General features: G+C 48.7%; 3 protein-coding genes across 3 annotated transcripts; 1 reads left to right on the forward strand and 2 right to left on the reverse strand.

The window, feature by feature from the left end:
• Window positions 1–659: 659 nt before the first annotated feature.
• Window positions 660–3,448, reverse strand: FOBCDRAFT_160973 (uncharacterized protein). Its single transcript, XM_031183750.3, has one exon. The coding sequence runs from the start codon at window positions 3,314–3,316 to the stop codon at window positions 938–940; it is 2,379 nt and encodes a 792-aa protein (XP_031039392.3). The 5' UTR covers window positions 3,317–3,448; the 3' UTR covers window positions 660–937.
• A 1,892-nt stretch (window positions 3,449–5,340) lies between these two features.
• On the reverse strand, window positions 5,341–8,379 carry FOBCDRAFT_273956 (formate--tetrahydrofolate ligase-domain-containing protein; the record flags this gene model as incomplete). Its single annotated transcript, XM_031183751.2, has 5 exons — window positions 5,341–5,449; window positions 5,500–8,027; window positions 8,079–8,116; window positions 8,176–8,196; window positions 8,256–8,379. The coding sequence occupies 5 exons, from the start codon at window positions 8,377–8,379 to the stop codon at window positions 5,341–5,343; spliced, it is 2,820 nt and encodes a 939-aa protein (XP_031039393.2).
• A 1,462-nt stretch (window positions 8,380–9,841) lies between these two features.
• Window positions 9,842–11,032, forward strand: FOBCDRAFT_239852 (WD40-repeat-containing domain protein; the record flags this gene model as incomplete). The annotated part of the gene is made up of 3 exons (XM_059610277.1): window positions 9,842–9,891; window positions 9,935–10,619; window positions 10,667–11,032. The coding sequence occupies 3 exons, from the start codon at window positions 9,842–9,844 to the stop codon at window positions 11,030–11,032; spliced, it is 1,101 nt and encodes a 366-aa protein (XP_059464879.1).
• Between the last annotated feature and the right edge of the window lie 447 nt (window positions 11,033–11,479).

The following is an 11,479-nucleotide window of genomic DNA, read 5'->3' on the forward strand; positions in this document are numbered from 1 at the left end:
CGTTAAACGGTTAATGCTATAAGCCGCTGCAGCTTTATTTATAGAAACTCCTTCTGAAACCATCTAAAGAGCAGCGCTTATATCTTCTTCAGTGAATTTCGTTATTCTAAATTGATTGGTATACTTTACAAGTTTATACGATTAAAATTGGTAGAGTTGTGAATTTTTTAAGATATCATTAATTGGGAGGTTGGGTCAAAAAGCGGGTGGCCGGTTTCTGGGGGTGGCCGGTTCCCCCGTATCCGACGTTAGTCTTCTTTGCATACTTGCCATGGTTTTTCTTTCCGCAACAGTTACATAAGCTACCACTAATAAAGCAGGCAGATCAAACACATATACCTTTACACAAGTATGGATCAACATGACAAGACGACATTTTATCATACAGAGGAGAAGAAAGATCATACAAGTATTCCCAGTATTGACCCAGATATTTATTTTGAGTCTTTGGGCTATAATTCTAGATCAGCTCGAACTACAAACTTTTTGTTAAATTTAATTCTAATGATAAGTATGTATGTTAACTCTTTTGACCACAAGCACCTATTGATGGAGCATCTTCTGCGCAAGGATGATATAGAATATGTTTATGGCTTCTTAATTGGCACAGCCACGAAAGTATGATGATGAACTCTAGTAAGCGATAACTGTTTATCATGTGCGAAAGGTTAGATGAAACTATATGTATGATACACAGGCTCTTCTGGCGCCCCTATCAACGTTTCGAGTTTCCTCCCCAACACTTGATTAAAATATATACATAGTAAAACACTGATCCAGCGCACGCAATGCTCAACAAGCAAACATCGATGCCGCCAGCGGCGAGTTCCAATTTTAGAGTCTGCCAATAACCAAATAACACGCTTCATTCTGTTTTGTCCGTTATCATCATAATTGCATTCAGCCAATATCGAAACTGGTACCCTACAAATAATACTCAGGTCTCATCCATATCTAGTGTTTGGAAAGACATGTATGGTGCCTCTTCGCCACTTGTGGGTGGCCAAGCCCACTGACTATGTTGAAGAGAGGCTGGACCCGCGGCCTCGAAATTCATCATAGGGGGTGCTTGCGAATACCACATGTTCTGCATGGGAGTTCCATCCTGAATCCCTTGCTGAACAATAGGGGGAGAGTTCATATTGGTAGACATTATCCCATGAGAAAAAGTCTCGTTGACTGGCCATTTGTTCATCTCCTCAAACGGGGTGAACGAGTGAGTTGACACACTAGTAGAGGAGCCTGACGAAGATGGCATAGATGACGATACCCTCGAAGAAGCTTCAGCCTGAAAGGGCGATGGCATATCCACCAAGGCTTCATTATTCGCGATAAAGCCATTCGGAGGCCTGACATTGCTCTGAGGGGAGTGCGACATGGATCGCATAGAGTTCATGCTCGGCTCCAACAACCCAAGCGCGTTGGTAGTGCTATTACTGCCGAAAGCACGAGCACACGACTTGATCTGCTTCCGCACACTGCGCAAGGTTGTGCCTTGGTAAAATCTCTCGTCTTTGCTGATTGTATACAAGGAGCTTGCCACAGAATAGAGACGATTATCCCACTCTGGACGGAAGTAGCCATGATCAAGACTAAGCCCTAGGTTATCCCGAAGGAGGTTGAGAGCTCGGGAACAAGTGTCCAGGAGAGTACACAGAGCTTTAGAGAGGGGTTGCTGGAATGTTGAGGCTGAGTTTTGATTGAGTTGTCTGGTAGTTGGCGAAAAGGACTGCATGATTTGTTCTACAGAAGCGCAAAATTGATCAACAGTCTCAGCCGGGACCACCACTCGCTCGTAAAATGAGCCATTTTTGGGGAAGAGGAACTGAATGATCATGGTATGGTGAAACGCAACAAGTAGTTGCCACAATCTGTCATCATCTTGAACTTTTTCTTTCGGGCCATTTGCATTTGTACCAAAAGAGCGGATAGCTTCTTTACAGATACCGACGCCATGTTTCAATGCGGCTTGATCCGAGGTTTGGGAGAACAGGTATGCAACAGTACTTACAACCTGGGCAAGAGGCCGCATTTCTCGAATGTTGCCCTTTTGCTTTTGCAAGGTATTGAAGTTCTCAGAGACGAGGTCAAGCTGAATGGTAACTGATGAGGTTGAGGTCACGGGGAGAGATTCGAGGTCAAAGGTTGACGGTGTGGTTTTGGGCAAGACTCCTGCTTGGATGGAGGTCCAGATGTGAAGGGAATAGGTTGTCCACCAAAGATTGGAGACAACTTCTTTCTCGACATCAAGGACGTCAACACCATTTATGCGGCTGGAGTTCGGCTGGGAGGCATCCTTCGACATACAATCCTTGATCTCGGTAACCAGCTTGCTTGCAACTTCGATATAACAGATCGCTCGGCGGAATTCATGGGAAGATAGGGCGTTCCAGGCCAGCAACACCAAAGTCTGTGCTGTGGTAACCCCTTTATAAACTCTCGTAGGTACACCAGAGTATACAGCATCATTGTCCTCGGAAGGGTGATAGCAGGGCCGCATCTGTAGCTGAGTCTTGGCCCACTGCAGGAGTTCATGTCCACGAGCAACTGTCGAGTCCTCTCTGACGACGAAACTAGCATCGGCTAGCATCACAGCCATGAGGATTTCGTCACAGGTATCTTCGCGGATTTCTCGAAGCAGCAGTGTCTTGGAGATGAGAAATGTTAGGGGATGTGCGGAGAACCAGACGTCGATAAGCTGGTTCCGCTGTCGATGGCTAAAGGTAGACAGAGGGCTACAATATGCTGAAGGATTGTCGAACATGTTGGTAGAAGTATCGTTGGATAATCCAGACCGGATCAATTGGTTGCTTTCATTAGACTGAGGAGACCCCAAGTCGCTATATCTCTGGCCAACAGAAGCGACAAGGTCAAAGGCAATCAGGGGCAAAAGGCCAGTGAATCTGACCTCTGTGCTTTGCTGCTGCTGGGTCTTTCCTACTTCTCCAAAAATCAACTGGGAAAATTTGTCCTGAAACATCTGCTCGAGGGATGCAGCAAGGCTCTCAACACCATCTGCCAACGGGGCAAGATCTTCGTGGGTTCTGCCAGGAGACATAGAAGAGGTAGAATTGGCAGAGCACGATCTCCTTCTTTTGCTGTCAGGTAGTTCATGTTCACTCCGTACCTGTAGATGATTGTTGGCTTTTGTGCCGTCGAAACTCAAGTTCCGACCCTTTGGTCTTGGAGGCTCGAAGTCGTAAATGCAGTCGGCACCTTGCTTACGACAAGCCTCGCAAATAGTTTCGTTTGAGCACTTGATTTTTCTCGCCCGACAGAAAGCACACGATCGTCTCAAGGGATGTTTTGAACTCATCTTGCTCGATGGGTATAAATGTTGAAGGATCCGTTACCATATGTCAACAAATCTGGGGGCCAAAAGAAACTGGCAGCTCTGGGGAATTTGCCAAAAAAGGGATCTGATCTCGGTAGAAACGCCGAGCAGACGATCTTTGTATGAGGTTGAATGGCGCCGGCTGCCTGGGTTTAGTTTCGAATTAGAGGAGCCTCAACAGGAGCTAGACAAGCCCACACTGTAGGGTTTAGATCGGATCAACGCTCAGGGCCTCCAAGAAGGTTTCCCCTCTCATTGGTAGGTAATATTAGTAGTAGCCGAAAAGCTTGTCAAGCATCCATGTCAGAGGTCTGCATCATTTAGGGCTGATAGCCTCGACAGGGTGGGAGTGGCAGTGTTTGGGTCAAGTGAAGCACCACTCTGCTGGTAACTTGGAGGGAGAGACCTGACGTGAACTAACAGACAGAAAACATGTATTGGATGGACCGAACACGCAGCTAAAGATGGCACAGGCCGGGGGCAGTGTTGACAAGCGTCAGATGCTTATTCTTATTTTGAGGGTATCATACTGAACAAGAACGTCAAACACGCTGTCAGACTCCCGGCAAGGCATCTCGGTGGATCCGATGTTATGGACACGGCTTACATTGCATTATATACGAAAATTATCGATACGCGAAGCTTGGTCTTGCTGTTCTTCGTGTACATCTCGTAAGTGAGACTGGATTGCAACAACACGAAAACTTTACTGTGAATCGAAGAACAGGATCGTGATCTAGTTTATACTCAATGCTAACTCTCTTGGATCATACTTAACTCATTCCAGAGAAGCCTATCGCATTGCCTGCCTATTACGGACCAGTTGAAAATAGTTCAATGTCTCGCAGCACGACTTAATTTAGACCCTCCGAACCCGTACGCAGTTCAAGAGCAAACACTGTACGGAAGAATGCGTCAAGCTGGGCTGCGACCTGATAAACTGCCATCAGAGCGGAGAAACATGACCAGTGATTGAATCCTCCGGCATTGATCTCACTCGGCATCTAGCACAGAGCAAGGATGACCTCAATGGGCGGTAAGGGGTCAAACGGTGCCGTTTCTTAGTCTTAGTGTGGCGCCGAGCCATTGGTTCTCGCATTGCTAGTTTAGTTGGGCTGAGTCTTACATGGCTTTTCTCGTGGCTCTCTGCTTGTGACCAATGATGAGGTGGGAATCTGTGTCCCCATGTAACAGGATCTTCAGCTGAGTGATATGTTTGCTTTGTTTGTAGCATGGATGTTTTAATGAGATTACGACGGTTGAGTTCGGCAGTTCAACTCATTCGTATAGTGCAAGGGTTTAGCAGAAGAAATTCCATTCCTCAGCACACAATCATATTTCAGCATTACTTCATCAAGCGTCGTAGCTCAAATAAAGTTGATACAAGTCCAACAACCCCCACACGGAACGTCGTCATGCCGGTGGCCCATGGTTCGATTAGTTCTAGACCCTGCGCCAGAGATATCAACGGGAAATGCCGATGCTGTCAAGTCACACTCACCCTCGCACTAATAAAAACAGGCTTGATATTGTGGTGGTAGAGTTACTGGCCAACCACCCAATTCCGGTTTGCCTGACATTAGATGGGCCCTAGCATACAATTTCGTGGCTGTATGCAACATGCACAATGGCAAATTCCGTTGACACCTACCACGTAGTATGCATGATGAGTCTGCATTTCCAGCCAAGGCAGATTCCTTCTTCAGCTATGGCATTCGCATTGACGTTCGTAAACATGCTTGTCCTGTTCTGGTTGAGTCAACTCAGACTCATTACACGATGGTAACACAAGACACTTCGGAAATAGTCCAAATCAAAAACTTGATTTAATTGCCAACAGGCACATGATCGATGATATCCGCTAAACCAGTCCCGCACCATGTGTTGAAATGTCATGCCCTAATGCTTCGCCTTCCCATCCGTCCGTTCCCACGTTGAGTTGAGGGTGTACAGTCCCGTGTACCTCGCTTCCGACAAAATCCATTGTGCACCAGAATTCTTTTAGTTTAAAAGAGACCCTCGATCTCGCCTGTCTCGACATTGACATCAACATTGAGATAGCCAGGTGCTGTTGGCAGACCGGGAATTGTCTGAATATCAGCAGCAAGGGCATACCTGGTAATTTGTTAGTTACGTTACGTCCAAAAAAAAGTAAATAAGCTTACAGGTATCCTGCTCCGGCGGCCATCCTGACATCACGAATGGGGATTGTGAAGCCAGTAGGAGCACCCTTCAGGTCGGGGTCATGGGACAGAGAGTATTGTGTCTTGGCCACGCAGATAGGTAGATGGCCATATCCTTGGCGGGTGTAGGTGTCGACCTTCTTCTGGGCGAGTTCGCTGAACTCGACCTTCTCGGCACCGTACATCTTCTTGCCAATAGCCTCAAGGCGCTCCTGAACAGTACCCTCCAGGTCGTAGGTCAGCTTCAGGTCCTTGGGCTTCTTTGAAGCCGCAATAACACCATGAGCCAGGTCGACGGCTCCCTTACCACCCTCAGCCCAGTGGTTAGCGAGGATGGCATCCTCAGCACCTGCGGAGATGGCCTCCTCACGAATGACAGCGATCTCGGCCTCCGTGTCGGTAGAGAACTTGTTGATCGCTACGACAACAGGAATGCCAAAAGACTTGGCGTTGGCAATCTGCTTCTTCAGGTTCACGCAGCCAGCGCGCAGAATGTCAACGTTCTCCTCCCTGTAAACGGGGCTGAGCGCAGCGCCGGGAGCGATGGGAGGTGCACCACCGTGAACCTTGAGGGCTCGGACAGTAGCAACAACGACAACAACATCGGGAGCAAGGCCAGAAGTACGGCACTTAATGTTGAAGAATCGTTCACCACCCATGGTAAAGTCGAAACCAGCTTCGGTAACGACGAAACCAGCCTTCTCGTCATGGTCCTCGTCAGGCTCAGTACCAGCAAGCTTCAGAGCGAGCTTGTCAGCAAGAATAGAGCTCTGACCGATGCTGATATTAGCAAAAGGACCAGCATGGACAAATACAGGAGTACCCTCGAGTGTCTGCATAAGGTTGGGCTTGATAGCATCCTTCATGAGAGCAGTAAGAGCACCGCCCGCACCGATATCATCGGCAGTGACAGTGTCGCCATTTCGTGATGTTGCCACCACCATTGAACCCAGACGCTCACGCATCTCGGCCAGACTGTTGCTAAGTGCCAGGATAGCCATACACTCGCTAGCAACAGTGATATCAAAACCAGTCTCTCGGGTTTGGCCCTTCTCAGTGGGGGCGGTTCCAACTGTAACTCCTCGAAGGTGACGGTCATTAACATCCAGAACTCGTCTCCACGTAATCGTCTCGGGATCGATGTCCAGTCTGGCAAATCGGTGAATCTCGTCTTCAGTCAGTTCATCAGGGTTGGTCTTGTCAATTCCGAGCTTCTTCAATCGGCGGAACATGACGGGGGCGAATTTCCTCTCGCCGTTCTTTGTGGGGACTAGCCGCTTGTACAGAGGGCCGTCCTTCTGAGTATTCTCGTGGAAGATCCGAGTCTCAATAGCAGCAGCCAACAAGTTATTGGCAGCGGTGATGGCATGAATATCACCAGTAAGGTGCATGTTGAACTCATCCATAGGGATGACCTGACTGTAGCCTCCTCCAGCAGCACCTCCCTTGATACCAAAGGTAGGGCCCTGACTGGGTTGTCGAACGTTGGCAAAAGTCAAACGTCCAACGTGAGCTCCGAGAGCCTGAGCCAAGCCCATAGTTGTGGTAGACTTGCCCTCACCCAGAGGTGTTGGGGTAATGCCGGTGACAACGACATAGCGACCATTTCGACGGTGCTCCAGTCGCTGCAGGAGACCAAGGTCAACCTTGGCCTTGTATGCGCCATAAGGCTCCAACTCGTGGGGAGCAATGCCGACCTCAGCAGCAATGCGTGTGATTTCCTTGGGTGTTTGCGCTCGTGACACAGCGATATCTGAAGGAACGGGCTCCTCCAGTTTCAGGGGTAGGGGGATGGTCTTTCGAAGCTTCTGAGACTCGAAATACCACGTTGTAGCATCGACAACATTTTGCATCAACATAGCAACAGTCATGGGTCCAACTCCGCCGGGAACGGGGGTGATGGCGGACGCAACTTCGACTGCGGCGGCGTAATCGACATCACCGACAAGTCGTTGACCAGACTTCTTGGTGGCATCGGGCAAAAAGTTGGTTCCAACGTCAATGACAACGGCACCAGGCTTGATCCAGCTGCCCTGGACGAACAGAGGCTGGCCAATAGCAGCGACAACAACATCTGCATTCTTGACGTACTCTTCAATGTTTTGCGTCTTGGAGTGCACAACGGTGACAGTAGCGTCAGCGTTTCGCAATAGGTAGCTCACAGGGCTACCGACAATGTCACTTCTTCCAAGAACAACTGCATTCTTTCCCTTCAGGTCAATCCCCGACTCTTTGAGAAGGATCATGACACCCTTGGGTGTGCAGGGCACGAAGAGTGGTTTGCCACCCCTCTTGGCCAGCTCTCCGATGTTCTTGGTGCCAAAGCCGTCAACATCCTTCTCATCTGCCACAAAAGATGTGACAGTATACTCAGAGATGTGCTTAGGGAGAGGCAGCTGAACTAGAATACCGTGAATGGAGGGATCATGGTTGAATTGACGGATATGATCGAGAAGCTCCGCTTCTGTGATGGACTCAGGGTAATGTAACAATTGGCTGTCGATACCAGCCTTTGTGGTGAGTCAGTAAACGGACTCAGCTAAAATTTCATTGTGACTCACCTCTGCAGCAGCCTTGAGCTTCATGCGAACATAGGTAGCTATATCGCGGGTTAGTGGTGAGATGATCTCATGATGGCGGGGAAAGATTATGACGAACAGGAGTCTGAACGATTACCCACTGTGAGACAATTGAGTCAGCGTTGAACAAGTAGAGTATTACGAGCAACTTGGCCATACCTTGGATGATCTTGAGGCATGGCTTAAACCTAGGGTTGAGCTTCTGTTTCTCAGTAACCTCGGCGCAGAGCTTCTCTCGGATCGACTTGGCAATAGCATTGCCATCGAGCTTTGCAGCCACCATTGCAGTCGAGGAAAAGAGTCTTTTCTGATGTGAGAATGGTTTAATGAAAGACAAAGACTTAGACTCGACAACAGAGGTTGAAGCAAAGTTATTTCGTCGTTTGTTGACTGAGAGGCAGTCTCTGTATAAGAAGTGGGCTGTCGGGTTGTGAGGAGGGGCAGTCCGAATAGCGGCGTTCACGAAAGGCACGGTCGACACGGAAGAAACGACCGAACACGTGTGAAGGGGAGTTTGCCTGTGCGACTTTGTGCGTAAATACGCCTGTGGGTGGGTGAGAATCTGACTTTGCTGGGACCCGCCTAATTCTATTGCGGGTTCGGCTTGGTGCGTATACAATCGGCAGCTCAGCCGTTGATGTCCAAGGCTTATTCTCGTTGCATATCGTGATATCGGTATCGGTATCGATAACGTTGAAGATAGGAACCGCAAATGCCGTTGCTGTCTCGGGCTCACTCGGGAACTATTCGATTCAAGCCACCCGGCGCAACGGAGGACCGCGCCGTACATGATCAACTGGAATATGATTATGTCCCTAGTTGTATGTAGATGAGTATGGTATTAGACCCAATGCCGAACAATCTCCTGATGTCCGACGGATAAATGGCGAGAGCATATACGTGTAGATCTATGCAATGCAATGCAAGCCTTTCCGTGAGGAAATGTTCTAAGCCAAAGTTGAAGAAAAGAGAGGAAGCGAACCAGCAAGGTTGTTAGATGATGATGACGGTAATAACACAATATTGTACAGCAACGCAGTCTTTTAGTCGAATGACTTATTCTTTCGAAGAATTTTGAGCCAAGTGAACCTCTCTTTGCAACTCGTCCATATTCGAATACTTGCAATCAGTCCATATAGTTGATCTCGCGTGACTGACTTTGCATTACCGCAGAACGTGATGTAAAGCACCTGCCTTGAAGAAGGGACAGCAATGTGGCTCTCAACGAACCGAACATTCAAGACCAATGGGATCGAAAAGGTCTGGTGTTGTGATGCCTTCAATGGAGTGGTCTTACACTGAGCATGACAAGGCCAGAGTTCTAGAATTTTACCCAAGTTGTTGATGCCTCAGGATGATTCGGTGAGAAGTGAGCTGAGACTAAACGAGGGTCATAACATGAATCGACTTGGATGTTTCTACGAAGAATTACTCAGAATATGACTGTTGAATCCTTCAGTGACTCTTCTCAGACTCATATTAATCTATGATAACTCGAAATAATAGGCATCACAATGTGCCAAACGTGGTTAAACTCAACTTTAACACCTCTCTCCCTACAAATCAGGCATCAGCCATGTGCCCCTCACAGCTCAGCTTAAGGCGGGGGAAGCGATTTCGATTTTTGCCCCACCAAAACGCACAACCGCCAAAAATTCCATCGCGAAAGCCCTCGCCATATAACCACCCGCTCCGAATCTGCCTCCGCCATCAACCCCTCCTAGTGCCCCCCAGACATCGACAACATGAGGCCCATTCTTCTTGCCGGGCACGAGCGTGCGCTCACCCAGATCAGGTATGTCTGAGTCGTGCTCTGTCCCTATACATCTGTGTTATAGTCACAAGGAAGTGGAGGGAGAATATCTCACTTTTTATAAAGCTTGGGAACAACTTCGCCGGCATCCTCGACTAACCTCGCTCTACAGATTCAACAAAGATGGCGACCTCATCTTCTCCGTCGCAAAGGATCAGCAAATCTGCGCCTGGTTCTCCCACAACGGCGAGCGACTTGGAACCTACCACGGCCACGTCGGTGCCATCTGGACAGTCGATGTTAACCCCACCTCAACCATGATCGCCTCTGGTTCTGCCGACAACACCATCCGTCTCTGGGAAGTCAAGACTGGTCGCCTCATCAAGACCTGGGAGTTCCCCACCGCCGTCAAGCGAGTCGAGTTCAACGAAGATGCCACCAAGTTGCTGGGAGTTACCGAGAAGCGAATGGGTTACCTCTCTAACATCGTCGTCATCGACATCAACCCCGATCTCAACGCTGAGCAGACCGACGAGAAGGCTCTCACTATTGTTTGCGACGAGAGCAAGGCCACCGTTGCTGGCTGGAGTGCTCTCAGCAAGTACATCATCGCCGGCCATGAGGATGGTAGCGTGAGCCGATACGATGCCAAGACCGGTGATCTTCTCGACAACGTTCCCGTCCATGAACTCAACCAGCCCATTGTCGATCTCCAGTGGTCTCCCGACCGTACCTACTTTATCACCGCATGCAAGGACAAGACTGCCAAGGTATGTCAGATCAGACTATCCCATATGACAAATACTAATCTTTGAAGCTCATCTCTGCCCGCGATCTCGAAGTCCTCAAGACCTATACAGCCGACACACCCCTTAATAGTGCCACTATCACCCCCAAAAAGGAATTCGTCATCCTCGGTGGTGGTCAGGCCGCTATGGATGTTACCCGAACTTCTGCCCGTCAGGGTAAGTTCGAGGCTCGTTTCTATCACAAGATCTTCGAGGACGAGATTGGTCGTGTGCGAGGTCACTTCGGTCCTCTGAACACTGTCGCTGCCGATCCCACAGGCAAGAGCTACGCCAGCGGCGGAGAGGACGGATACGTGCGAGTTCACCACTTCGACAAGGGCTACTTCGACTTCAACTACGAGGTTGAGAGGGAACGAATCAACCGAATGCAGTAGATGCGTTCTTTTCCTGTGTGCTTGCATAGTACGGCGTTTGGGGGACAAACAAATAAATGTTTTTGTTCAAATGGGGCAAAAAATAAACGGGAGCTGGACGTGATGGAAAGAGAATTGGGTGTGTAAGGGGAGATAAGAGGTTGACAAATGGGCTTGTAATTCTTACCATCTCTCCAGGGTTTAAGGAAAGGTCGAAATGCACGATTGATCACGTTTCTACGACTTACATCCGTCATCCTTATGATCATGCAATCACGAACATCATGGTTCGCTACTTCACAGCACGTCGAGTTGAAGATATCAAGGAGGCAATCAGTCAGATGGTTCTTCTGCTCAAGTAACTCTCTTCATTCTACTATCAGCCATTCTCACGCCTGTATTCCCACCCGCCGAGGCATCGTGTGATGCATTTTCTGGCCCCTGGTACAAACAGCCATGCTAGATTAA

This window comes from Fusarium oxysporum, chromosome V (genome assembly GCF_013085055.1).
Source record: "Fusarium oxysporum Fo47 chromosome V, complete sequence".
NCBI lineage: Eukaryota > Fungi > Ascomycota > Sordariomycetes > Hypocreales > Nectriaceae > Fusarium > Fusarium oxysporum.

Coding starts and splice junctions, on each gene's coding strand:
- FOBCDRAFT_160973 (XM_031183750.3), bottom strand. CDS start 3,316: ATGAGTTCAAAACATCCCTTGAGACGATCGTGTGCTTTCTGTCGGGCG.